At 40.2% G+C, this 27,013-nt stretch overlaps 9 protein-coding genes across 10 annotated transcripts; 4 read left to right on the top strand and 5 right to left on the bottom strand.

Annotated features, from left to right (window-relative positions):
- Window positions 1–3,342: 3,342 nt before the first annotated feature.
- On the top strand, window positions 3,343–5,540 carry LOC135934217 (uncharacterized). The gene is made up of 7 exons (XM_065475796.1): window positions 3,343–3,471; window positions 3,528–3,697; window positions 3,767–3,900; window positions 3,960–4,164; window positions 4,216–4,376; window positions 4,507–4,950; window positions 5,003–5,540. Exons 1-7 carry the CDS (start codon window positions 3,438–3,440, stop codon window positions 5,376–5,378), a joined length of 1,524 nt encoding a protein of 507 aa, XP_065331868.1. The 5' UTR covers window positions 3,343–3,437; the 3' UTR covers window positions 5,379–5,540.
- Window positions 5,541–6,321: 781 nt separating this feature from the next.
- Tim10 (translocase of inner membrane 10) lies at window positions 6,322–6,851 on the bottom strand. The gene has a single exon (XM_065475808.1). It carries the CDS (start codon window positions 6,849–6,851, stop codon window positions 6,567–6,569), a length of 285 nt encoding a protein of 94 aa, XP_065331880.1. The 3' UTR covers window positions 6,322–6,566.
- An 89-nt stretch (window positions 6,852–6,940) lies between these two features.
- LOC135934227 (uncharacterized) lies at window positions 6,941–7,506 on the bottom strand. Its single transcript, XM_065475809.1, has 2 exons — window positions 7,397–7,506; window positions 6,941–7,088 (listed from the first exon to the last, which is right to left on the bottom strand). The coding sequence occupies exons 1-2, from the start codon at window positions 7,483–7,485 to the stop codon at window positions 6,941–6,943; spliced, it is 237 nt and encodes a 78-aa protein (XP_065331881.1). The 5' UTR covers window positions 7,486–7,506.
- Window positions 7,507–7,578: 72 nt separating this feature from the next.
- Window positions 7,579–10,318, top strand: LOC135934223 (RNA pseudouridylate synthase domain-containing protein 1-like). 2 transcript variants are annotated; one of them, XM_065475804.1, is made up of 9 exons: window positions 7,579–7,864; window positions 7,927–8,170; window positions 8,241–8,377; window positions 8,430–8,569; window positions 8,634–8,796; window positions 8,851–9,013; window positions 9,341–9,545; window positions 9,603–9,697; window positions 10,051–10,318. In XM_065475804.1, exons 1-6 carry the CDS (start codon window positions 7,691–7,693, stop codon window positions 8,869–8,871), a joined length of 879 nt encoding a protein of 292 aa, XP_065331876.1. In that variant the 5' UTR covers window positions 7,579–7,690; the 3' UTR covers window positions 8,872–9,013; window positions 9,341–9,545; window positions 9,603–9,697; window positions 10,051–10,318. The 2 variants fall into 2 exon arrangements, with proteins under 2 accessions (XP_065331876.1, XP_065331875.1); XM_065475803.1 differs by having other exon boundaries at window positions 9,598–9,697.
- LOC135934222 (secretion-regulating guanine nucleotide exchange factor-like) lies at window positions 8,788–10,591 on the bottom strand. The gene is made up of 7 exons (XM_065475802.1): window positions 10,316–10,591; window positions 10,010–10,261; window positions 9,824–9,946; window positions 9,580–9,721; window positions 9,278–9,523; window positions 9,051–9,212; window positions 8,788–8,995 (listed from the first exon to the last, which is right to left on the bottom strand). Exons 1-7 carry the CDS (start codon window positions 10,331–10,333, stop codon window positions 8,847–8,849), a joined length of 1,092 nt encoding a protein of 363 aa, XP_065331874.1. The 5' UTR covers window positions 10,334–10,591; the 3' UTR covers window positions 8,788–8,846.
- An 11-nt stretch (window positions 10,592–10,602) lies between these two features.
- Mtpbeta (mitochondrial trifunctional protein beta subunit) lies at window positions 10,603–15,417 on the top strand. The gene is made up of 10 exons (XM_065475800.1): window positions 10,603–10,763; window positions 11,060–11,231; window positions 11,568–11,755; window positions 12,616–12,803; window positions 12,860–13,165; window positions 14,249–14,376; window positions 14,431–14,518; window positions 14,569–14,719; window positions 14,776–14,864; window positions 15,142–15,417. The coding sequence occupies exons 1-10, from the start codon at window positions 10,694–10,696 to the stop codon at window positions 15,184–15,186; spliced, it is 1,425 nt and encodes a 474-aa protein (XP_065331872.1). The 5' UTR covers window positions 10,603–10,693; the 3' UTR covers window positions 15,187–15,417.
- On the bottom strand, window positions 15,400–16,745 carry Ski6 (exosome complex component Ski6). The gene is made up of 4 exons (XM_065475806.1): window positions 16,599–16,745; window positions 16,159–16,337; window positions 15,892–16,098; window positions 15,400–15,826 (listed from the first exon to the last, which is right to left on the bottom strand). The coding sequence occupies exons 2-4, from the start codon at window positions 16,327–16,329 to the stop codon at window positions 15,425–15,427; spliced, it is 780 nt and encodes a 259-aa protein (XP_065331878.1). The 5' UTR covers window positions 16,330–16,337; window positions 16,599–16,745; the 3' UTR covers window positions 15,400–15,424.
- A 60-nt stretch (window positions 16,746–16,805) lies between these two features.
- mRpL43 (mitochondrial ribosomal protein L43) lies at window positions 16,806–17,638 on the top strand. Its single transcript, XM_065475807.1, has 3 exons — window positions 16,806–17,031; window positions 17,097–17,203; window positions 17,266–17,638. Exons 1-3 carry the CDS (start codon window positions 16,895–16,897, stop codon window positions 17,586–17,588), a joined length of 567 nt encoding a protein of 188 aa, XP_065331879.1. The 5' UTR covers window positions 16,806–16,894; the 3' UTR covers window positions 17,589–17,638.
- A 48-nt stretch (window positions 17,639–17,686) lies between these two features.
- LOC135934220 (THAP domain-containing protein 5-like) lies at window positions 17,687–26,245 on the bottom strand. The gene is made up of 4 exons (XM_065475801.1): window positions 26,008–26,245; window positions 20,676–20,946; window positions 19,535–20,242; window positions 17,687–18,860 (listed from the first exon to the last, which is right to left on the bottom strand). Exons 1-4 carry the CDS (start codon window positions 26,076–26,078, stop codon window positions 18,495–18,497), a joined length of 1,416 nt encoding a protein of 471 aa, XP_065331873.1. The 5' UTR covers window positions 26,079–26,245; the 3' UTR covers window positions 17,687–18,494.
- Window positions 26,246–27,013: the final 768 nt, after the last annotated feature.

Raw genomic sequence — 27,013 nt, 5'->3', positions numbered from 1 at the left:
CAGCCGAGCAAGAAAGTTTCCAGCACCTTTGTGCCTTTTTTTTGCCGGCGAGCCGGCCTTTCCGGCCTGGCAGCGTCTCAAGCGAATGAAGTATTAATTTCGTTAAAATCTTTTCGTTCGTAAAAGTGTCATTGTGCGCGCAGAGGGCGGGGGTGGAAGGTGACAAGACAAAAGACTACACGCAAAAGAAAGCTGTGGCGGTGGTCCAGTGAAGCGAAAATACAGCGAGTGACCCCTCTGGCCTCAGCCCCGCCGTCGGCTCATTCCAATCAGTGGAAGAAGCCAAAAGTGCTTGTGCTCCAGAGCCGCTGGTCATCAACAGAAATTGTAGACCTCTGATCTTTTTTATTCCCTTTGCTTTTTCCGCTCCTTTCTCGCCACAAGTTTCTTTTCTTCATTTCCTCTATTATAACAAAAACCTCAAAGTACGCCCAGCAAACCTTATCTGTCTATCAGCACACTTTCTTTCTCTTCTCGCTCGCCGCGCGCTGTTTCTTCTTCTCCTAGCTCCTCTTTTTATTTAATCTTTTAACAACAAAATACTGGCAGAACATCTAATATAAAGTTTCCAAACTTTTTTGTTCAGCGCTCTCGCGTGGAATTTGATTTGAGATAGCGTTGGATGCTGAGAGAAATGCAGTAATTGTCTTTCTGCGGAGATAAGAATTTCGCTTTTGCTTTACAACACTTTCCAAAGCGAAGAAGAGAGCTAAAGAACATCCACTGTTTCGTTTATCTCGCTTTCTATTTCGCCTTACTGGCCTCTGATGTGCTGTGTCTGGTTGTAAACATTGCACTAATCTCAATGGTCATTGCTTCTATTTATTGTTTTTAATTAGTTCACATAAAATTAAGTCATATTCAGCAGTGGAAATATATCAAATTTTTAGATGGAATTAATTAAAAATTCGTGTACAAGCGTTTCCAAACTAATAAAAAATAATTTCAAACATTATTGGCGAAGTAAATTTGACATGATGATTTTTCCAATGAAGTAATTAAGTTGTAATTTACTAGAACGATAGTCCTGCTGTGAAAGAACTCGCCCGAGCCGTGTGGAGAAGAGTGCTCTCTCGTCTCTGTCTTCGTCTTCCATGAGCTGCAAAATTACCTTTTGCCCGAGATTCATCCGCCTCCATCACCTTTTCTCAATTTCCTGCGTCGGCTAACTGCCGCTGCCGGCGCCAATTAAACGTGTGTGGGGGCCGGCGACGTGCCCAGCACAGCGTTATCTGCTTCTGCTGGACCCTGGCCGCTTCAGCCTTTCGTCCACTGGCTGAACCCAACACCAACATAATCAACCACGCGCCGACCGCACTATAGAGATGAGAAATAAATAAAGCGGATACACGCTTCAGCAAGTAATTGCGAATTAATTAAAACACACACTCTCTGCCTTCCTTGATGAAGAGTAAATTGAAAGCAAACTTTTCGTCGCTTCCGAACGAGCTAAGGAAAATAAAGTAATTTAATCTGGTTTTGTAGAAAGAATTTCTGCCACGCACATTACTCGCAGTTCTCGGATTTTCAACTGAAGTCTGGATATCGAAATTTTAAATTCGATGACCGAAACTTTTTCTATAAATGCGTGATAAAATTTGAAGCAGCTTCTCAGAAAATACTCCGGTGCGGGGGTAGGAATACGAAATGGTCCTTTTCTGGACTGAGCTTACTCAAATGAGAATCGTGCGCACATGCTATTTGTTTGTATTGTTATTGGGACACTGCGTTTTCGCGAGTTGCTCGCTATCAGGGGTCGTCCATCTCAAAAGAGATAACCCAGTGAAAAGGGTCATCACATTCAAAAGTTCAATGCAGTATCAATTTGACTTTTACATTTTTGACTGGTTTTGAACTGCTTAATATCTGTTTTTATTTAAAGTGTGTTAAAAATTAGGCAGAGATGAGCTAAAACATCAAAACCCCCCTCTCATCATAAATAGAGATTTCGATCGTCATCGACAATTTTTTTCTGGATACGAAAATTTTTGGAGAACAAGCCCAGCAGTGAAATTTCTATTTTTTACACCATTAATTTGCTATTACTTTCTGCATTCTAGTTCTTCTGTGCCCTGACAAATTCAATTTTCAAAGTTCAGAGAGCAGATGAGAGAGGATTGCAGAAAATAAAGCATGAGCACTGTGGTTGGCGCCATTAATCAATATTTATGAGGCGGCGAGTTCAATTTTGTGATTTCATTTGTAGATTGGTGCGCGTTTGTGAGTGTGAGTGTGTGTGTTTGTGTGCAGGCAGATAGAGGCACTCTCAGCTCGAATCAGAGAATAATAAATGAGAACGAATCGGGAAAGTGCGTTTGCACACCCATAGAGAGCGAGTTGAGTGCAATGAAATCATTATTTATATTTCACGACTCGTGCTAAACACATTAGCGTAATGAAAAATAAATTAGCGGCTGTGGCGCAGGGAGCCAGAGAGAAAGAGAATTTGGATTTGGAACACAATCAGTATTGAAGCAGAGCGAGGGACGTAAAAGAAATGACGGCCGCGCATAAATAGCAATTTGTGAATAATTAATCTGTCATAGTAAACTCATTACAGCGCGGGGACCTCGGAGAGGAGAGAGAGAGAGAGAGAAAACGAGAGTGAGAGCAGCGGGCATAATATAAAGTTGTTCTTTGCCTGAGTCAGCCCTCGTGGGAGTCATTAATAATGCACTAAGCTTTCTGACCTATGTGGCCCTTTGATTAAGTGCCACGCTCATTAGACGTACGAATATATCCACGGCGGCAGCGGCGGGGGAAGAGTGCAACTTTTCCTTATTGCAAATGACAGCAGAAGCAAACTTGCTGAGCCTTCAGAGACTCTCTCACACACACGATCTTTCCTTTTCGCTGCTCGAGAGATGCAATTTATTTCTCTAGACAGGAACATCGCGCCAATAAAATATTTCCCAACGCTCCCTTTCCGCGCACACTGATCATTCGGCTGTTCTCTTCTCTTTCGTCCATTTCCTCTGCAATCATCAAAGAGGAACAGTTCCCTCGTCAAAAAGCATGCAAAGCTTCAGAAATATTAAATATTGATAATTAAAGATTTAACGAATGGCTAAACTTTGCGAAAAATAATTTAGGATGGTAGCTATTTTTAAAAACATACTTTCGTACAGTTCTTAAAGTATTTTAAATATTCATGAGAGGTTTTTTTCTCAAGTATTTTAGTATATTTGCTAAAATAAATAGCATATATATATTTCCAACATGCTCTATTGAAAAAGATTAGACTATGCACGACTGTTAAGTATCTATCTGTTCCCATTTTTTGTTGGAAGCATTTGTCGCTCTGATCAAATGGCATGCAGGCAACAAGTTGAAATCACTAATCCCGGAAATTCTGAGCATGCTTTGGATTTTTAGCATTATGAAGCGACAAATGATATGAATGCATCCAACATATCCAAAACGATTTCCGATCAAGCATGTTCTTGGTGTGGTTCTCCACAAGAGTTATTGGTAAAATTTTTAATTTTAACGTGTGGGAACAATTCAGTTAAAATTTGATTAATCAGACAATTTAATCAACGACAAACTACCTGCGAAGATGCGGCTGGAGAGTAGGCGAAATGAAAAATTCTTGTGGAAAAATACCTCATACTTTGAGAAAAAACGGATTGCCCTGGAGAAAGGCGAGCATACGGACTGCACTTTCATTGTTGGTCCTAATGACGAGTATGCTGAAGTAAGTTTATTTTTATTTAAGCATTTATTGCATATCATTTTTAAACTAAACCTGAAATATTTGTATAAGGTAATCCATGCTTCAAAGTTCGACCTGGTTTTAGCCAGTGAGTATTTTGATAGAATGCTGAAAAGTCCGTTCACCGCACCAGGTCCAATTAGAGTAAAAAAAGCTGAGCCTCACATTTTCAAGTTGTTAATAGAGTAAGTTTAGTGCTGATGCTGACTCTGGCAATTTTCAATTTAATTTGGCGTGATTCTAGATTTGTCCATTTTAATTCTCTGTCCGCGCCTTTGACCGATTTAAACGAAGCTGTGCAGTTGGCTAAAGCAGCCGACGAGTATCTGATTGAGGAGTTGGGTGACTTTTGCTCCAAACAGATATACGAGCTGCTGACCGTGGAGACCATCTGGACAACGCTTAGCACTAACTTCAGGATCAGATTCATTTCCAGCAGTTGTGGAAAGGTTCATTTATCTATTTTTATTTTAAATTATTATTTAAAACAGTGCTCTCAGTTCCTGGCAGAGCACACTGAAAAGTGCATTTCGCACAGCTCGTTTCTTAGGATCAGCGTTGAAGTACTGGATTGGTTTTTGCAATTGCCGGAAATGAATATCCAGTCAGAAACAGAGCTGATCCGTGCTTGCTTGAAGTACTGCAGGTACAACAATAACTTGTGAGTTGCGTTTTCATGTTCTCATTAAAAAAAATCATTTTGAGTGATCTCTTTAGGTTTTCGTTAAATTTAAATTTCTCTAGACAGGAATATTATTTAAAACGATAATTTACTCCATGAATATTTGCAGGCAATTAATGCGTTTCTTTCTCCAACACCTGCGATTGATGACTCTAACCAGCCCTGAGGATTTTGAACTGATTTCCGAAGTACTGACACCAGAAGAGTCCATTTTCATTCTTCAGACTATGCTCCATTCGAGATGCTTGAAAGATTTGCATTTGGCTGTCCCTTCCGCACTGTGCCCAATAGCGGAAGAAAGATTTAAGAAGCCAACAAACTACCAAACGCTGGAGGTTATCCCTAAGAGTAAAATATTAGGGAGTCGAGAGCTGATAGAGCAGAGGCTCTACAAAAAAATCGTAGGCTTTCAAGGTACTTCAGGAAACACCTACTTCACCTCCTGCTATCTGCATTTCACTACAGGGAGCTACATTCTCATCAACGAAATTGAAGTGATGTGTAAGGTTTACACTGAACCCAAGCTTATCTTCCGCCAGGGACAAGTTAAGAGGTATGCAAAACCCATAAAATAATTACTATATTAAATCAAAACTTGTCCCCAGAGTGATTTTCGACAGGCAAGACGAGTATAACTGCAATATCGAGTTGGAGATGTTTGTTTCGAGCAAGAAGTACATAGCAAGGCAAAAAACGGCTTTCAGAACCAATTCCTCAGCTATTTTCGCTTTTGACGAGCCAGTTTTTGCACCAAAGGGAAGCAAAGTAGGCGTGAGTGCAATTTTGACAGAAGGCTGCTACTACAGGGATATCACGGCTGAAAGTATTAAAAGAGAGTTGTCTATTAACAATAATAATGAAAGTGAAAATGTCTTTGAAGACATAGCAGTGTTTTTGTGTGAGGGAGGCAAAGTTAATTCTCATAGAGGTCCCTATTTCATCAAAAGCCTGAAATATTCTTTGGTGGATGCCTCATTCTAGAAGATGGTTCATAAACAATGTGAGCCAGAAATAATGCCATTTTTCAACCAATTTTTCGTAACATTTCTTAGCGGTATTTGAATATATATTTTATAAAGAACTCATTGATTGACGGATAAGTCATAGTTATATCTGTAATTTTTATACAATACAGAACGGTATATACTATTTTTATTTGAGAGCTTAGGCTGAATGTATGTTTCTTGCTATTAATTGTAGCAGTTTAAAAAACAAATGACCCCGACAAACACAGAGATTTGTAAACCCTTAACGATTCCATATCATATCTGAGCAATACTTTAATTTAGGAAAATTCCTATTACAATAACTTGGTTAAATTGATACTTTATTATTAAATTTTAGTCAAACTGTAAGTCACAAACAGGGAAAGAGTCGATACAACAAAACTTTATTATATTGATGGTTAAATGCGTTTCAAGGAATAAAAGCAAGTTTAATAGAAAATACTAAAATATGATGTCATAATTATTGAAATCATTTTTGACACGCATACGCACATAGCAAAAAATGTACGAAGTTAATTTATTTAGTTCTTGATAGATGCCGATGAAGGCAGAAGCCAGCGATGTCTTGCAAAATAAATTAATTGTCAGAAGAAATTAATAAATGCGGCTTCCTCGCTACACACCAAGTCAATTTCTTCTGACAGTTAATTTATTTAGCAAGATGATGAATATATAAAAAAACTCAAATTTTAATCAAATGATTTTCAGATTGAAAAATGAAAACTATGGTTGCAGCTATTCAACAGTCACTGGACTGCAGTGTACCATTACACTACACAGAAGTCAAAATTTAATCGCTGATAGGTCAGATGACAACTGAGGAGCCATCTCTGCTTTGTCAAAGGCACTAGTAGCTCTCAATATGGAAAAGCCTTTCTCAACACCAAGTATGCAAGGAGAGTAAATCAAATCAAACATTTTTGTTTGTGCTATGTATTTTGGATATTTAATGTGGGGAATTCACACTAAATTTAAAAACAATTTTGTGAACTTGTAAGAACACAAAACTTTAATTTTCATAAAAACCAAGTTCTCGATGAAATGAAAATATCACGTTCCCTCGGCAGACAGTGAAAACTTGGAGCCCGTGATAATTGAAATGATAGCTTTCGAACATTCTAATTATCATTGAATAACACTAAGTAACGAATTACTTTTGATGCTAGCCTTGCATTTTCTTAACAAAGTCTTCGTCTTGCATGGACAACTGAGTCAACTTTTTGCCGACCCTTTCGTGGATGTCCAGGTATTTGGCCACGCACCTGTCTATGCAGACGCCCTCGCCTTTTGCCAGGTCAGCCTCTTTGTATTTTGGCGGTATGCACTTTTTGTGGCAAGCATTCGTCATTCGCGAGTACATGTCCGACATCATTTCAATCTCAAGGTCTTGCACCGCCTGCATTTTGGCAGAGTCCAATTGGGGAGCACCTCCAGGGGGGACAGCCATATTCTGAGAAAAGATTTAAATTTTAGCAGACTATTTTTCACAGAGTTATGAGCGTTCGTTACGTCTTTGTTAGATTAGGAAGGGAGTGTTTAAGTGTATTTTCTTTCGTTGGAAGGGTATTCGCCAAAGTTGGATTTTCGCATCCGGTCTCGCACTTTCATAGACTCTACTCGGCGTTCTTCAATAGACCGTTTTGACAGTACAAACCCACCGATGCTGGTGATGGTTATTATAGACCTGAAAAGGGAAAACATGCTACGTAAATCTCACATTCAACTGATCAGACAAAATCTAGCTCATTGATTTATATTAAAAGCTGTTGTGATGGTGCCTCAATTAACATCCACTTCCGTACCAAAATTTCGTTCCAAAATGCCAAATTACGCTAAAAACCGATACATAGAATGACTTTGATTATTGCGAAAGAGAGAGCGATTCCAACTAAAATATTTTCATTGAGTAGTTTTGAGCGTTTGCTCATAAAAGCGGCATCAATAGAAATGAAGATCAACTTATAAATTAATAATCATTTAGTTATTACGCACCAAGCAATGCCGATTTTCGCTGCTTTCGTCAGTGGCATTCTTTTTCTAACAGCACATGTCGACTTCCCTTCCAGCCGAATTTCAACCATTAACCAACAGAAAAAGGGGCGTAGCCTTGGGCTTGAGAATGAAACACATGTTTTTGTTTATGAGCGGCTGCTGCCTGCTAAGCAGTCGAAGCACTGATTGTGAGGGAACGAAAAATATCCCAACAATTTTATGTATTTTATTGTGTTTTGAGCCAAGGTTAATAATATTTATAGGCGTTAATTTTCTCGTGCTATTACGTGGAAAATGCTGACGCTTATATTCAGTGGAGTTATTTCCTTCATAAGCAACGTTGCTAGAAAGCTTATCCCGTCATATTTTTGGCGACGTGATGATTTCCAAGTTCTCTATTTGAGTGAAAACTATTTAGTTGTGTACAAGCCTTTTGACATTTTGATGAATTCTGATTCTAACAATAAGGTAATGAACAAAAATTTATCTTATTTTATATTTTATGAGTTTGGATGTATTTTCATTCACAGGAAACGCTCCAAACGATGATCTCAAGACAGTTTCCAAATTTAGCTAACCCTAACCTTGGGCATCAGTTTCATTTTGTGCACCGGTTGGACTTAGTTACCAGTGGCGTTGTTTGCGTTGCTTTGTCTAAGAAGGCAGCTAAAGAAGCTGGGGACAGTTTCAGCAAAAGAGAGGTCAAGAAGTTCTACGTTGCGTTGATCAGAGGGTGGCCCAGCAAGAATTCATTTTCCATCAACGAGTCTATAGGTGCCTAGTTTTCGCTAAGGAAATAATAAATAGCATTTTCACGTGATTGTCCTTTTTCAAATCGACGCAGGTGAAAATAAATATGAAGTTGACACCTCAAGGAAAATGTGTGTTGGCTCCGACAAAAAATGCATAAAGCCTCGAAACGCACATACAAGAGTGCAAGTATTGGAACTTGGACTCTATGAAAACTACCCAGCTGCTAAGGTAATTTAAATTTTGAGTCTCAGTGCCACATAAAACGTCACATCATTATCAGGTCCTCTTGCGCCCTTTGACTGGGAGAAGACACCAACTCCGAGTCCACTTGTCGCATTTGGGCCACACGATCGTAGGAGATTTCACGTACAGCAACAAAAAAGACAATTCTCCTCCAAGAACGTTCTTACATTCTCTGTGGTAATATTGATATGAAAAATTTTTAAATTCTATCAACTATAATTAATTTCCTGCCAAATTTTAGGATAACGTTTCCCAGCAAAATTGAAGAAAGCAAATTTTTAGACATCCATTCAGAAGACCCATTTCAAGAAATAGCAGGATGGAAATCGTTGAGAGTGTGTAGCAGCCTCTTGGAGCCAAATGTGTTTGATCTCTTAGAAATAGACCACTGCATATTACAAAGCGTAAAATTTTCATTGTATTTTAAACTTAAGAAGGTACAAATGCCTGTCGTTTAGGACACAAGTGCAAAACAATGAGAGGCGCCGCACCCGATCAGTTTGCAACCCTCTAATATTTTTGCTGGAGAGAACTGGTCGGTGAAACTTCCATTGCCGCAGTTTCCGTGCTCATTCCAGCCAGACGCGTAAACCGAACCAGTTTCTGTCGCATAAAATGAAGGTAGGATTTTTATTTTGACCAAATTCAAATTTTTTACCTGTTAGTGCCAAAGTATGCTCTGATCCAAGGGCTATCTGAGTCACCTTAACTTGTTGTTCTTGGTCGTGAAACCACGTAAAAGGTCCCTTTTTGTCAACTTGCTCTGGGCAACCCAGTTGTCCATAGTTGCTTCTCCCCCAGCACATGAGCCGCCCATCAGCTAAAAATAGTAGCATTTGATACACAAGTTTAGCCAAATAAAGATATTTATAATCGAAAGTTCACCTGTTATCCCAGCACTGTGAGACCAACCACATGCAATATTTAAAAATTCCTTCTCTTTTGCAGCTTCAGCTTCAACCAATTCCACGGATTTCCCACCATCCAGACCAGTGGCAAGCTGCCCAAATTTGTTATCTCCCCAACAAAAAATTTGGCCAAGCCTTTCATCGTTTTCCGCGTTTCCCATGAGAACAACGTTATGTTTCTGGCCAGACGCTACTTGAATTGGTTTTAAAACGCCCGGAACAGCTGAAATAGATGTTGATATAAGGTTTGAGGAATGCAACATTATATTTGTAGCATACTTATTTTATTTTCGCCAGTGGAGCTAGAGCAGTTGATAACATTCTGAGCGTCGATCCAGGTTGTTTGCCGAAGACCAGCTGACACTTTCTTCACATTCCCTGCCATACAATGTGGTTGGTAGGTACATTTCCCTCTTTCCACCTTTACAGAAATTGGAAATTTTGTTTAAATCTAATTTGTTACTAAGTCCTTGGTCGTAATTTATTTTATACGAAGAAATTCATTTTTATTCTGAATACTCACAACTTGCCCAAGCTGTCCATGGCTATTGCTTCCCCAAACGTACAAGCGTCCATTATCAGTAACCGCGGCTGAATGTTCCCATCCAGCTGCAATCTGCCTCACTTTCAACCCATTAATATCAACCTGAGGGGGGTTATTCAATTTGTAAAAAATGTTATTTTAAAATGTAAGCTGTTCAAGGGTTACTTTGGTCCAAGGAGTAATAGTTTTTATCTCTGCATCTGTAGGTGCGCCACACTGACCACGGTTGTTCTGTCCACACGCCCAAACATAGCCGTCAGAATCAAGCAGGAGAGTGTGTCCTCCACCGCCACAGATGTTGCTAATATTTGTTAATATATCGTCCGGGAGGCCGTCAAGACTACACTGCTTGGGTGTATTGCTTGCTTCAAATACGGGCCAGCCTTTGTGGGCTAGCTGTCCAAACTGGTTAGCTCCCTTGGAATATATTTTTTATTATTTAAAGCAAAAAATATAATAGTTAAACTTTACCCACGAGATGAGTTTCATTCTATTGATGACGGGATGTAGGTATTATAATACAGACGCGTTTCTTATTAAAATAGAAATAGTTTTAAACAGATCTTAAAGTTAAGATATTTTCCTATGATGAGTTATTAATTAAAAAAATAGTCACTTGAAATACAGTGAATCAAAGAAAAATGATGTGTAAGTTGCGGACAGAAAGTAAAATCTGGTTTGTTGATAGACTGCTATTCCCGCGATGGGAGTTTCAACGTCTGACAAAAGAAAGACGACAACTATGGGGGCGACTGTAGTGCCATCTGTCCACTCAGCTGAATTTCTTCGCTCTTTTCAAGTTTTCTCTGTCGGGTTGTTGCTTTACACGGTGCCGATCTGTCGAAAGTGATGGCTTCGTTTGCAGCTCGGGGATTCCTCAAGGTTCCGGCCGGAATCAAACTGCCCCTCAGCAACCACGGTAAGTGTTCCATGCATCCATAGGTCACCTGACCGATGTCCTCGAGTGACTCGGCACCTGACAGGATGTGATCCAAAGTCCACCATCGCGGCCGATCTTTACTCTTTTTCTTATCGAAAATTGATCATTTACACAATCAGCTTAGAAGTAGGCAATGCAATTTTTATATACAAATAATAATCTATGCACGAAGACGATCGGCCGCGGGGGCGGCTTGTCCACGCTCTCGCCTGACCTTTCCAACATGGGGTCACTAATTGGATATTATTGCTAACTCATAATTGTCTGCTTTCCAGGCGCGAGATGCATCGCTACGACGGCTCCTCAACTCGCGCAGACCAAAAAGACTGTCCAAGACAAGACTGGCAAGAATGTGGTGCTGGTTGACGCTGTGCGAACGCCCTTCCTGCTGTCCGGCACCAGCTACTCGAAGCTGATGCCCCACGACCTCGCCAGAGCCTCCCTGCTGTAAGGATAAAAACGCTTGCTCACCGCAGCTGCTACCTTGTATTGTGTAGTATTTATTTTGAAATAACTGCGCCTGGAATTTAAATCCTCAGGATCTTAAAGCTTTGGCTGTGTCATTAATTATTTAAGACTTTTGGCAGGCCTAGTTATGATCTTGAGCAACGCTTCACTTGCTTGGCTCTTGATCATATGATGTTAATGCCATGGTTCAACAAATTTAACAAAGACTTGATGCAGAAATAAGTCGTTTATGTTGTTGTTTGTGGGTCGCCACAATTGGCTCAATGAATCCATTTGCTCAATTGATTGACTCAAGGACGGCCGTTTCATTCACAGGGGACTTTTGCGCAAAACTGGAATCCCTAAGGAGGAAATCGATTATGTTATTTACGGCACTGTGATCCAAGAGGTGAAAACCAGCAACATCGCTCGTGAAGCTTGCCTCAGCGCCGGTTTCTCTGACAAAACACCCGCTCACACAGTCACTATGGCCTGCATCAGTTCAAACCAAGCCATCACCACAGGTTGGTCTCATATCCAAGGATATACTGCTTGGGAGAAATTAAAGAAAAAAATATGAGATATAAATTATATAAAATAACTGAAGGAGGCTTTTTTGTTCTTACATTGGGCACTGTGTTATTCAAACTCCCCCCTAGAATGAAACAAAAATTTGTTTGCAAGTGGGTATGGTTTTTAATTAACTTATAAATAAAAATAGTTGACACTCCACCCACTATCGTTTAAAAATACCAGCCAGTAGAGCCTTCTTCAAATTCGGCATACACATATTATTGAATAAGTTACAGGCAATTTATTTAATAAAATCAATTTTCTACATTCGCTAAAATTAAAAAAATTAATATATGAAAGAAGTAAAAGGTTTTGTGTGCTGCTATTCTCAAAAGAATAAATTTCCAGTATGATAGTAATTCAAAGGATTGCTTACATTAGATCGTGGCCATTTAGAAAGAGTAGTTTTGTGTTTAAGAATCAAAGCCCTTAAAGTAGGTTCTCCTGGCGTTTAGAATTAAAATCAGTTTGCAGTTTCGTCCATCTAGTTTTTCCCCAATCGTGTTTTTTTATTGTAAAAACCAGTATGAATGGTCTGATTTATTCCAGATGATGGGCATTTTCAGCATTTTTTTACTTGCGTACATAGCAAGTTACCTAAAATTGTAAAATCAAAAGGCAGGGATTGGTTTCTTAAAGTAAGCAACAGTAATTGGGTGCCTTGTTGCCAAACCTTTGCCATGGTGCTCAGTTCGCCATTCATTATTTTTATTTATGTCAATCATCTTAATTTCTTATGCTGAAGTGGACTACGGTTTTTAATCTAATTCATCTCTACTGGTACATTGATCAAATCAATAATATTTTTCAGGTATCGGCATGATTGCTGCTGGAGCATATGATGTCATTGTGGCCGGTGGAGTCGAGTTTATGTCTGATGTGCCCATAAGGCACTCGCGAAAAATGCGCAGTCTTCTCTTGAGGGCTAACAAGGCGAAAACGATGGGCCAGCGTCTTTCTCTGCTCTCCACCATCAGGCCAGATTTCTTCGCTCCAGAGGTTTGTATTCGTTTGATGCTGCATACTGAGAAACGAACAGCACTGTCTCATTGCAGTTGCCGGCTGTTGCCGAGTTTTCGACGAACGAAACGATGGGCCACTCCGCTGATCGGCTTGCCGCCGCGTTCAAAGTGAGTCGGCAAGAACAGGACGATTATGCGATGCGCTCGCACCAGCTGGCGCACCGCGCGCAGGAAAACGGCCACTTGACCGACATTGTTCCATTCCAAGTGCCCGGCGTGGCTGAGACCGTCACCAAGGACAATGGTATCCGCATCTCCACACCCCAGCAAATGGCCAAGCTGAAGCCAGCCTTTGTCAAGCCCCATGGAACCATCACTGCCGCCAACGCCTCATTCTTGGTGAGACTCTGCGTGTCTTAGCATAATCATTTGAACTTTCATGCAGATTTTTCCTCTAAAAACTCAAAAATGCTGTTTAAGCTAGGTTTAATTTATTATATAACTGACTTACCACTAGTGTGTACAAGGTCCATTTTTTATCAGTAAATCATTGATTCATGATAGCTTAGCAAATTTGTGTTAACCCTCAATCACTGCTAAGTTGAGAGCTTTTTCTGCTTATTAGACGCACAAAGTCAGCTTTCCCTGTTAAGTTTAAAGGAAGTTGTTTGCCTCATGCTTATCCCCACAAAGTATCTATTAATTTTTTGCTTTCTTTCAAACAAACTCCTCGTGCAATGGGTACCTACAATTTTAGAATACTAGAAATACGTGAATTAATTAAATCCGTACAACAAATTTGTCTAAAATGGTCAATTTTACATTCCTGCTTTTTAGATCAAACATCACAAAAGTTACTATAAATCTGCCAATTTGTGCGAATGTTCATTCTCTATTCAAGTTTCTATGAGGGAAGGGGTGATAAATGATCTCTCGGAAATATGAATATTTCTACTTTTTATCAACAAATAAGTCACTTGACGACTATGATAACAGAACACTTGGACCTTAAACAGAATTAAAATAGAAATCAGAACAAAATTCCTAACAATATTAAATTTGAACTCGAACTGACTAACAATCTTAGAGAAATGAATTTGATGCATCAATGTGGATTGAATTAAGAACACCTTAAATTAGAACAAGAACTTATCTTATTGATTCCTTCACTTTCAAACGCTCAGAACTTTGAGAATTGCAACCTCAATGGTCGCAAGTCCTGCGAAATCTGATTAAAATCTCTCTCTCTCTGCTGCTTTACAAATTTCTAACATTAATTGTTCCATAAACACTAAAAATATCCTGAGCCAAATATGAAAAAGGAGAAGAAGGTCTGATTCACATCTGCTACATTTCTATTTATTTTTTTTTTTTAAAACAAAAACATCTTTTGGTGAATTTGACTGATTTCTGATTGAATTAAATCTCTTATCTTTAGTAAGGACTTCTTTTTTAATCATCGCATCATAATATAAATTTCAGACTGACGGTGCTTCTGCTTGCCTGCTCATGACTGAAGCCAAGGCCAAAGCTCTGGGGCTGAAGCCAAAAGCATACCTCCGAGACTTTGTCTACGTCTCCCAGGACCCCAAGGACCAGCTCCTGCTTGGGTATGCAACTTGATAGACAAAAAATTATTCAAACACTGACCGACTTCTTTGCAGACCAACTTATGCTACTCCCAAGGTCTTGGAGAAGGCTGGACTCACTGTCAAGGATATTGACGTTTGGGAAGTGCATGAAGCCTTTGCCGTAAGAAATTGAGGTTGAAATTAGAGCTGACCCATTAATATTTTTTGCAGGGCCAAATTTGCGCGAACCTGAAGGCCATGGACTCTGACTGGTTCGCAACGACCCAGATGGGCCGCAAGGAAAAGGTCGGCATGCCCGACATCAACAAGTGGAACCTGTGGGGTGGCTCCCTCAGCATTGGACATCCGTTCGCTGCCACTGGTAACTAAACTTGCATTTTTGTCCCCTTTGTTTACTTAAATGATTGTGGCTCACAGGCGTACGTCTCGCCATTCACACTGCTCACCGTCTCATCAAGGAAGATGGCCAGTTTGGTCTCGTCACCGCCTGCGCCGCTGGAGGACAGGTGAATTTATTCAAACATTTATATCTATATATATGAATGCACCAACAAAATCCTTTTGACTTGACCTTTTTCTGTTGCGAAATGTGGTCTAACAATGGTGCTATAATATGAGGACATAATGTCTGAGGCAACAGGACCTCCATACCTGTAGGACAGGTTGGATGGTAGTATAAGTCTCGCACATTCCGTGTTTCTAATTCTAACCACTCTAACCAGTGGCCATTTACTCTTTACCATTTACTTACTCTAGATTTCCTAAAAAAAATTTGTTTCGCAGGGCGTCGGCATGATTATCGAGAGGTACCCAGGAGCAACAGTTTAAAGAATGATTTACCAAAAGCAAGAAAATGTACATAGCTATTTTTCTTAACTGCGAGCAAGACTTGAGGAATGGTGGAACATAGCCAACTATTGTTTTAAAGCAAAATTTAAACCTGCACTACTGGCATCACTGTTGACATTGCTGTATGACGAGTTGTACTTTATATAATTATTGATTTCCCCATTTGTGTAGTTATGATTCCAAATACAATCCTTGTTTTTGTTAAGAAAACTTTTTATTACGCGTCGGCACCTTGACCAGACAGTTCCCTGGCATGCAGGCACTGCGCCACATGTCCTCGCACAGCCTTGTCCAGCACTGCCATGATGTCAGCAGCCCCAGTAGACGCCTTCTCTGCCACAGGGTCTATGTGCGAGAGGTGCAGCCTGGTGCCGCTCAACTCGAGGTGCACCACAGAGTCCAATCGCGGCAGGGTGCTCATGTTGAGGCCAGGGCCGCCAAGTGTTTCCTCCACGTGGTTGACGTCAACCATTGGCGTGGGGGGTGCCCCACCCTGAGAGGGTGCCAGGGTCGACGTGCAGCTGCAGACATAGTCTTTCAATGGAATGCCAGCGTCGATCAACGCCAGGGTGGCGGCATTGACGCAGGCGCTGAAGTTGCTGCCGTCGGCTTGCAAGACCTGGATGACACCATATTATATTTTAGTTACAATTTGCATTGAACAGGGACCATAGTTTATATTACTTCTAGATAAATGTCAATCCGAGATCTAGGGTAGAGCTCTGTTCTGATGGCTGATTCAAAGATCTGGTTCAAATTCATATCCATCTCCTGCGACTTTCTGTCCCCTCTGGGCCTCCTTTTCCTTTCAGACGTGCTGAAAACGGCCATGCTAAACTGACAGTTGATGTAGGCTCTATCATGGTGGGTTTTTGATCTGTTTAATCTCACCTATAAATTTAACACAGTTTCAATTTAAATCAATTTCATTCAAAAAATAAAAATACATACTTCGTGAGGTCCATAAACAGCAGCCAACACTTTTGTGTTTCCTTGCTCCAAGTAGGCACTTCCATCAGGTTGGCTGAAAACTCCCATTTTACACCTAATTTGCCTCAGCTCGTTAGGTCGCCTGCCATCTACTCGAAGTCCATACTCTGAGAGCAATTGAAGTCCAGCCATGGTAGATTCTATTAAATTCAAATCAATCATTTAAAACTTAAATATCGTCCTGGTCCCGGCAAAATTGCGCAACGTTCAACAAACACCCAAATATTCATTGTTGAATTGATTGTTGACCTTTTCTTGCAACAAGGAAATTCGCGTTTGGTTGTTGAAAGTTACGCGATTTTGCCGGGACCAGGACGATATTATCTATCATACATAATATTTTATTCCTTTGAATTTATAAACAAAAACATGTGATATACATAACAGTATACTCAACGTACATATTTTAATGTAATCTTGTGTGTGCGGCGTCCCCGATTACCGATTGAAATTTCAACGCAAAATGCAAAGATTCACAAAAATCACTTCTATGCCTATGGTAAACAATTTTTTAAAACGTGTGTTTATGAGTATGGGTGTGTGCTACAGTGTTGTGCTACAGCAGTACCATCTGGCGTCCACTTTTATATCTATGCCTCACCCCCATCTGTTCAGAATCAGATGAGAACGAAAACACGCGTTCAATTGTGAATTGTTCATTATTAAATTTTAACCTAGTAGATATCGCACTTGAAATATGTCTAACAGACATTTATTTTCGATTCCTGCCATAGTCAGTGCACCTCTGAAAAATGGAATCGGCCGATATGTTTGTCAGCTGCAAAGAGTAACGCTGAAATTTTGCAAAACTAGGGGAGACAGCAAAGGCATCAGGTAAAATTAAAACAAATCATTTAAAACCCCTGAAATAAGACAAAGAAATTACTCTCTATTTTCAGAGATTTTATTGAGAGATATTTGGTGGACTATGCAAAAAATAACCCTGGTGTCGTAGTTTACCTTAAACCTAGAAGACACAGGCCTGCTAAGCTCGCTATGGAATTCTGTAAGTTGTATAAATATTTCCAAACACAATTATAATGCTAAACACCAGTTTTTAATTTTTAGTAAATGGCGAACGGCATGAGTTGTCTTGCTGTCAATTTGATGGATTCACAGTGGGCCAGTTCCTCAACTTGTACACCAAATGCAGTGGTCGCCAGGAGTCACGACTGACTAATGTCCAATACACCAACCACCCTTCAATTCAGGGACCTTGGACGCCTTGGACCAACAGAAATCCTGAAATGGCTGTTGCTGATCTGATCCACGACAAGAAGTGGAGGGAAATGTACAACAAGGCGCCTTCGGCAACAGAAATGGTGCTTGATATGTTCAAGCAGCAACAGATGAGCAACCAGATTCAAATCGAAGAGAAGCAGGCCGAGTGAATGTTTTTATGGTTCAGTTTAGAATAAAGAAGTTTAGATACAAAAAATAATTACTTGTTTTATTTTGAGGATTGTTGGTTTATCAAATAACAGCAGCGTTGTATTCAAGAGCCAAAATTTATTGAAAGCTGAAAGACAATATTAAGTTTCCAAAAAGACCATACAGGTATTCAGAATACAATTTTCAATTGAAGCCTTCGCCATTGTTCCAGGCATTTTGTTATAGCTATTTTGGTTCAAACCTTCCCAGAATTTAAACTTTTTATAAAAGTTACTTTTAATCAGTCTAGACGTTTGTTGTGATTTGATTCATTCGTGAAAGGCATTCTGCGATTAGGAAGCTTACAATAGGTGCCAAAAACGATCGTTGTCATTGGGCATAAAAATATATGTATATTCAGAACAAATTGTTAACCAGGGTCACAAATTGCCTACCAAAAATTGACTATAATCGCTACTTCTAATCATTAAACAGGCGCAATGTATAATAATATAATTGAAAATGCATGCAAAAAAAGAAGAAATAGATTTGCTTCAAGAAATTTGATCAAGAAACTCGTCTTATGAAATGAGTATTATAGAGAGCCTTGTGAAATTTAAATACAAACCAAATCTGACTATCATCAATCAAACCAAAATGAAAACAAAAAAAAACTGACTATATCATCAATTAAGCCAAAAATAAAGAACAATTTTGCCTCTGTTTCTTTGGCATTGAAGCAAAATCTGTGAAATCGATTAATACAAACATATTCCATACTAGATTACAAGCACAAGTTGACACGGATTAAAAGAGCTATGAGGTACCCGTACCTAAGAGAAAAATAAATTATTTATGCTTTGGTACTCGATACCGGCTGCGAAAAGACACTGTTTGAGCTCATGCACTATTTATTGACAAATCAGTTAGTCATCGTGTTCAATGATGATGTTAAACTGGCGGAACTCCTTGATGTTCTTGTCCGAGATGGACTGCGGGGGCAAGTCGTTCTTTTCTGGCAAGTGCTCTGGCACGGCCGTCTCTTGGTAAATATCTTCCTCCGAATACTCGTTGGAGCATGAAGATAACTCTCCTTGCTCTCCATTCAGCTCGGGCACAAGGTTGCGCTTGTGCAGATAAGTAGGTGGAGGAAGATCAAAATGCTGGCGGACCAGCAAATACGCCTTAGGTGAACTTTTGTACAGATTTGCGGCAAAGTTCATGATTGTCTCAGTGTAGCATTCAAAAGTGAAGGAGTTGGCTTTCTTATTCCGAATGTGGTTGTCGAGAATCTGCAAATAAAATGAGGTTATTGTGAAAAGTTTGTTTCCAATAAAGTGAGGAATTTTCAGTGTCAATCCTTTCTGATAAAAATTATGGTAAAACACAACTGTACACAAATAAAGGACTTTTTAAAACAAATCTTGAGTAATTTTCTTTTCTTACTAAATCAGAACTAAAACAAAATATTTCATACTTTTCTATCAAATTTTTAATATTGCTCAAGCCATGACTTCATTAGAATGTAATATTTCACAGTTAATTAGACGTAAATTTTTTAACACAATAGGATGAGGCAGAAGTATATTGACTGTAAACAATTGATTATTTCAATTAAGTATCAAAATTGCACAAATTTATTTGCTGGGTATTGCCCATACCAAAAAATTCTTTAAAACTACAACACCATGTGCCGCAATAAGAAAGTATATCCATAAAACTAGAAATTTAGGTCAAAATCAAGTTAAAACAGCAAGAAGTATCCGGAATTCCAGCATCTTCAAACATAACATTTATTTAAAATTACCAAAATAACCACTGTGAACCACCATGCAGTTTTTAATCACTTTTCAACAGAAACGATCATAAAAATGGTATTTAGAGTTGGGGAAATAAAAAGAAATATTGACTGTGTCCTAAAAAATTGATAGTTCTAAATCTCACAATCCAAAATCCTTCTACCCACCTGAAAAGCAGTATTGTCAAAGTGCCGTCTAAGGAACTCGATGACCGTCGAGTCAACATTATTATTCATGTTAGACAGCCTCATCCGCAGGTCTTTAATAACGCTATCCCTCTTCTTTAACTCGGCATGCATTTGTGCATTGCGGCGCTGCAGTTCGTCCAGCTTTGCATTGGTGTTGCTGCTGCCGTTGGTGTGGGTGAGGCTTCCGTTGCTGCCGACGCTAGATCGTGTCGCGAACGCATCCACACCACCGGCACGGTAGCGATTGTTCTTGCTCTTCTCATCCTCATATCCAATGGATAAGTACGAGCTCAAAGCCGGGCTAGTGACGCTCTCGCGCTTCACCTTGTCCTCCTCAGGCTGCATGCTGATCGAAAGAAACTGACTCACGTCCAGGGGCTCTTCACACTCATCGTTGGAAGAGTGGTCGTTATTCATCGACATGATGGGGCGCAGCTTAGGAACTTGTTTGCTACTCGGTGATGCTGTGATCACCACGGAGCCATTGAGGGCGTTTGGCAGCGACAGCTTGGCTATCTTCGGCGGCTCCTCGTATTGGCTTGGACTTGGCGATTCTCTCTTAAGGCTTTTCCGCTTCACAGGCACGATGGACACACCGCCGGGCAGCAGTGCTTCCAGCGTTTGTGGTGATCTTGTCACGGTGAGGTTTGATGATATGATTTCTGATAGCGAAGGCACGTCACATTGCTGCAAATATAAAATATGAAATAGTAAATTAAGCTAAGTAAATTTTAGTTATAAAAAAGTGAAAGATTGATTTTCTTTAAATCTTTGGCTAAAATTTTGGTTAAAATTTTCCACTAATTAGTTAATTTAAATAATAAATTCTACTAAAGTGTGTGTAATTTTTATGATACTGTTTTAGCAATAATTGTATCAAAAACAAATTAAATCTTTATTTTTATTTTTTATTTCAGGTTTGGCAAGTTTTTTGTTGTGAAACAGCAGCCGCTAGCTACAGATTCTTGAAACACAAAAAAATTTTAATTAACTTTGTTGTAATTTCCAGTCCGCTTGGTGTGAACAATGACACAAAAGTAGAATCCGAGTGAAATGGAGGCGGCTGCCAAAATAACAATGGTGCCCATTTGCGTCGCCGTTCCCATTCAGGGACACTGACCTGAAATTGCTGGGCCGAGTTGAAAGGCACTTTCATCAGCAGGCCGGAGTCGCAATTGGACACGTTGTTCGACCGACGTGGCTGGCTCTGCCCAAACACGCTCGGTACCACCCCCTCCTTGAGGAAGTGCTTCAACTTTCCTGGCTTGGTTTGGTAGTCCTCAGGCTTGAAGTGTCCACTGCACACGAAACTGTTCTTTGTCGGGAACCAATCCTGGCGGCCGATTGCGTCAGCCCATATTCGACACATTTCCTCACGTTTCATTGGAAAACTGCAAACAATAATTTTCAATAAATATTAATTTAATTTAATACATATTAATTTAAGCCTAGAAATTATATTTGGGTACTACGCTCAGCGCAAAAAAATGAATTAGTTGTTTTACTTTGCAGATTATATTACGAGAGCCACTAGAAGTCCGTTTTTTACAGACTATTAACGTAGAGGGAATAAACAATTGTAGGTATTTAGTCAAGAAACCTTGAAATTGAAGTGTGGAAGCCCATTTCCCTCTTATCACTTACAATTAGTACATTCCACAGCGTAGCAGGATAAAGCAAAAAGCAGGAAAAGTTGAAGTATAATTGCTTTTCAGCTTTATTTGCACGACCACGCAATTAATAAAAACCACGTAAAAAATTGAACCAAACAGGTTTTATCTCGGATGTGGTGATCAGGCGGAAAATTCAAACGGAGCTACTTGAAAAGTCCTGTTGTACTGAACGCTCGGTTCGCATTTAAGGCGAAAATCGGAGCGCGTCGAACGGAGGAAGAAAAGGTCCTTGACCGGCAATTGGACTTTTCTTTCCGCTCAACAAGTTGTGCCCGGAGCTGCGAGCGCCGAGAGCCAACAACCGAGCAGCGGACACGCGTTTACATATGTGAAATTACAAATTCAAGGAAAAACGAGCGAGCGAGGCGAGAGCACGAAATGGGAAAATTTGTGAGCTGGCAATAAGTAAGGCAGGCGGAGGCTTCTTCGGCTAGGCAGGAAACAGGATGTCGAAAATAAATTGTGAAAAGGCGCTGCGGCGGCGACGGCAACGGCGGCGGCGGCGGAGAAGGAGGAGGAAAAAGCTCTTATTTTGAGCGAGGTGAATTTCTCAAGAACGCCGGCGCGCGCGATAATGGCAAGCGCGAGAGCAGAAGAAAATGCTGGTAAAAGATATTTAGGGCAAGAAGCGAACGAGTGACGAACCAAGCAACAGCCAGCCAGCGCCGCGTAACTGCCAACACTCTGCCAGCCAGCAGGATGGAAATTATCCGCTAGAGTTAACTTTGAAATTGGGCCATTTTCTTTGTGTTGCTAGCGTGCAGAAAGAGGCAGCCGCCGCCAGAGTCGCGATTTTGCGTCCGAACACACTCATTTGCATTCGCCGGCGAGTGAACGGTCTTTAAGCCGCGCTGCCAGAAAAAAGGCAAATTTTCATCGCGCTAGGCTCATTCCAAAAGCGGTGACCTACAATCGCGGCGGCTGGGAAAAGGTTCAATGCGCGCAGCTTCTGCTAATTGTGTGTAGATCTTGGGGCCGACGACGATTTCTTTTTTCAGAGCGGAAACGACTTTGCCTCATAACCATTGGGAAATCTCTCTTACGAAATTTCAGGAAAGGAAAGCAGCCCAATGTAAGGCTTTTATGACGCAATCGCCAAAGTGGAAATTCTAATTATTGAAGAGATTGGAAAATCTCATATATAACGGCGGCACATTGTTTGAAAATTTTCCCAACCGAATTTACAAAAAAGGAATTCGAGGAAAATGTTGAATTTTTAGATGGTTACGCAAATTTTAAAATTAAAAATAGAAATGACGCACGTCTTAAATTGTGTTGAGAGAGATTGATCATTGTAACGTACATTATGGGAAAAATGATAACAGCGATAAAAAAAACTTTGATTAAGTAGCATAACAGGGTGTTTTGTAGTTTCAGAATGATCTGCATTTTTAAAAACATCGGACGATGCAAAACATCTCGCGCAATAACTAATTGCAAGAAGTAACTATTCCGCATTCCATAATTGTATGAATTGTATGAATTTCCGGGCAGACCAAATAAATTCCTCCTGTCCAATCGACGCTCTCGGCACATTTGTACGCATCGTGCGAAGTGCGAATCGTTTTTCGAGCGAACACTCCAGAATTGGTTCGCAGTAAAATGGAATTCTCGAGAGAAAATTCCGACGAAACTACTCCAGGCTGCCAGTGTGAGAAAAAGTTCTGCGCGGAATTTAAAACGCGTCGCGGCGAGTGGAAAGTCCATCCACGCCGCGTGCGCACCACACGATAAGAAATAAGAACCGAACTCTCAGTCTGTCAGTCACGTGAGCAAAAGGAAAACAAAAACAAGGCTGAGAGATGCGATGCACCTAGCCGAGAATTCGGCGGAGAAAATTCCGAGCTGGCTTTTCCATAATTCAAGCGGTCGAGAGCGACTGATAAAGAAGCGCGAGTGGCAAAGTTCAATGGCCTCTTGCGCTCGGCGCCGTGCTCATAGTCAGCCCAATTCGTGCCCAGCCACTCTAAACTCCATTAAAATGGGCAACCAATGAGGTCGGCCGCCATCAGGAAGTCGGTCTTGAAAATTGCCCGAGTGCGGAGCGAGAGCGAGCGAGAGAAGCGCTATTTTTATCGAGTGCGCGTCGCCGCTGGACAAAAGCCTCCCCGCCGCTCGATTCGCGAGCCAAGTTTTCGTTTGGGCAATGCTCCGTTTAGAAATGATGAAAAACGCGACGAAAAAGAAGACGACGCTGGGCCAGAGATAAAGCCGTTCGCTTGCCCAACTCCCAACTCAGTTGTGTGACTTTATATTTATACTATTCCGGTCGGCCGAGACGCCTGCCGTCTGCCTGCCTGGGAGGCAGCTCAACAGCACCAAATTAATTTCTTGGTATCCTTATCATCGACGTGGTTGCGGAAAGTCGGAGATAAAATAAATATTTAGTGTCGGATTCAAAATCTGAATGCTGCTTCATCAAATAAATTAGTGCGTGGAATTCGACCGTTATATCGGAATATTTAACATGCTGATTAGCAAAATTGGCGTGCCAATCGCCAATTTTAAAACTTTGAACATGGTTGGGAATCTCCCAGGGAGTTTCCCAAACTTGCAGTTGATTTTTTGCATTTAAGGAACTCGAAATTGACCGGTTTTACCAATTAAAATTATTATTTAAACAAATTTTATTCGAATTTTACTTCATTTAAGTTGACTAGATAGATAAACAGGCAAAAATCAACAGCTGCAAAATTTGTTTGCAGAAACCCGGGAGAAACTAGCCGCAAAAAAGTAACCACCAAAAAAACGAGTTATTCCCATGCTCAGCCCTGTCTGAGTATCGTTTTATTATGAGAAAATGAGTAGAAAGAGTGCTTGCGTGCTTGCACGATGAATTAAACTTTATTAGCACTCCTCCAAAATAAAATGCCGAATTTCGACAGGTTAAAGACCCTTGAATATTATGAAATGAATGACGTATAGTTTAGACCCAAATTTCCCGGCTCAGAAGATACTGAAAGTGGCCATTTGACCGCGTTACATAATTTGCATACTGCATCTCCTTCGTTATCCTTTGCTTCCTCACAAAATCATGCCAATCTTATTATTTGCTAGAGGTGAGCAAATAGAAAAATCCTTTCAGTTAACTATAAAGTTAAAATGAAACTTAAGTCCCCAGGGATTTTATGGAATAAAGGCTATACCGGTTTTATAAATTATAAGATATTAATTAGGAATGTAGATCTTTAAATTGGATGAAATTTTTTCCTAGATTGCACGCCCATTATTGGAATAGATAAAATCAAACTTTTCCCAAATATTTAGTTATGAAATTTATGATTCCATTAGTAAAAATTTCCACGCTGAAAGAGTTTAAACTTGTGGCAAAGTCACTTTATTCATTTTTATTAAAAAAATATTGTTGGCCTACTTTGCGCCCTGTTGCAGAAAATAGGAATCCAGCTTAAGAACTTAATTTATCAAACTGACTGGTAAATTTAAACCCAGTTGCCTAACTTCCTGTTGCAAAGTCGGAAGTGGAAAAATATATTAGGTGCTGCTAACAGACGACTTCCTGTCTCGCACACACAATCATGGGCATTTTCTATGTGTATATAGTTGGCACAATCCCACGAACTTCCCTTTCAAAATTATAAATTTTGAGAAACACAAAATCGCCCAGCCAGTTGAAATAGAAGGAAAAATGGAATTATGATGTCATCGCACGATGAGAGCTCCCTTAACCAGGCGCGAAACAAGGAAAGCGACACCAGAATCGCTAAATTTTGAAATGCGATCGTAGGAAAAACTGAACTCGCTGGTGTGATTCACCATTTATATTGCGCTCGTTTCTGCAATGCACTCCAAAAAAAACTCGGCAGGCCACGTCATTTTGTGACGATATCAGTTGGGAAGTTGAGCAAAAACCAGCTGACGAAGAGGAAAATCAATCCGCCTGCGAAAGGATAAAAATCTCGCCCGCCAGATAAGCCCATTAAGCCTGGCAAACGTCAATGAGTAACACAACTAGTTTACCTTGACCTTAACGTAAGAACCTAAACAGCTGATCACTCTTCAGATGAGAGTAGATCTTCAGGTTAGTGTGATATGAAGGTGCGCGCCACAAGTCAACGTAATAAAATTATCAAAGATTTATTATATTTTGTGTTGGAAAAAGTCAGACAGGGCGTACACATATGTGCTTGTGAATGTGAACTGCACACGACACGACAGTGGAAAATGGCAGATTACGGGATGACGAAATTATTAAAGTGGAATTTCCGAGTGTGACTTGGCTCGGACCAGTTCTTCTGGCAAGCGAGCAACAACCTGAATTTGAGGGGCAGCTGCCAGTTTCATCGAGGGGGAATATTATTCTCATCCGGTCGGATTCTAGTGAAAAAAACAAGGAGAGGGACGGGCTCGGCGGGGAGCGACAAGATGCCAAAATTCTAAAAATACACACGCCCTGCCTTCGACGAAAGGGCACCGGAGGTCCGCAGAAAATAAAGATTCCGGCTAAATAGCGATCTTATCACACATTTCTAGCAAATAAAATGTAGCAGCTAAAATCGTTCAATTGCGCACGACGCACGACACTGTAAACGCATTATTTCGCTGATGCATTCAGTGATTGAAGAATTAAAAGCCACCTTTGAGTTTTAAAGGTAAAGGGAAACGGCAAAAAAGAATCATGGGCAATAAAATGCGGCTGACTGGAAGGAAAAACACCGTAAGCGGCGGCGGAAGTTGTCATCAAAGAACGGTACTTTGCTCTCGCGCATTAATAAAATTTCTGCAAAATTTGATTGCAATCCTGACTAAAAAACTACAAACCTGTGGAACTGGATTTGGCCTCCCTTGACGAATCGGTTTCGGCATGTCGGCACTGAACAAGAAATCACCATTTCGGCGAAGTCAAGCGGAAAACACTATGTTTAAATCCAAAGCGATGTCGACATGTCCTTCCTACGTTTCTGTTTACAGTCTGAAGCTGAACGGTAAGCTGAGCGAGCCCACTGTGCCTCTGCTTGCTTGCTGCTCTCCGCTCTGCCAGTCTTTTCCTTCTCCCTACTTGCCATAGAGATGTTTTCCAATTGGTTCGAGGGCAGCAGTGCTGCCACTAAACTTGGCGTAAAGTGCCAGTCGACGCCAGTCAGCAGAAGGTAGGCAACCTGCATGCCGACTGTGCCAAACATATTGCATAGCTGACAATTCGCAGCTTTTATAGTTTCAAAGTGATCTTTTAGTTGCCCTTTTAGTTCTTGCAGATTTTAAATTTTCACATTCTGTCTGTACAAGCAAATAGTAAAAAAGTAAATTTCCATTACAATCTGTTTTAAAATCAAGGAATAAATTTGTTGTTAAATTAAAGAACTGTAATGCACGGAAAAACTTGCATAATTTTAATTTTTTGCTTCAAAACGCTGTAAAATTATTTAGGACGTGTATAAATTTCAAAGAATTCCAGATCCAGACCTCGTTGTTTAGTAAAATGTCAAAACGTTACCGTGTTTCATGCTCGAACCAATTTGCTTCATATTTTATACTTATTTATTTATATTGTGGGGTCAAGGTTTGAGCTGAGTGAAATTGAAAAGGCATCAGGTCCTTTGTGTTAGCATTTAATCCAGAATTAAGACTGAAAGATTACACAACAAGTAATAACAATATTGGTAATTTGTTTCAATTTAATTTTTAATTTTTTGGCATTTGTTTTAATCGAGGCAAGCGCAAGATAAATTTTCGCTCAGACCTGGTGGCGTAAGGGTGACCGCGAATTCTGCGGCCAGTTGTTTGTCTCGGAAGAGTGGAGATTTTCCAGCCTTCGTGAGGCTGTATG

This window comes from Cloeon dipterum, chromosome 1, assembly GCF_949628265.1.
Source record: "Cloeon dipterum chromosome 1, ieCloDipt1.1, whole genome shotgun sequence".
In the NCBI taxonomy this organism is placed as follows: Eukaryota; Metazoa; Arthropoda; class Insecta; order Ephemeroptera; family Baetidae; genus Cloeon; species Cloeon dipterum.
This window is presented reverse-complemented; position numbering and strand designations above follow the sequence as displayed.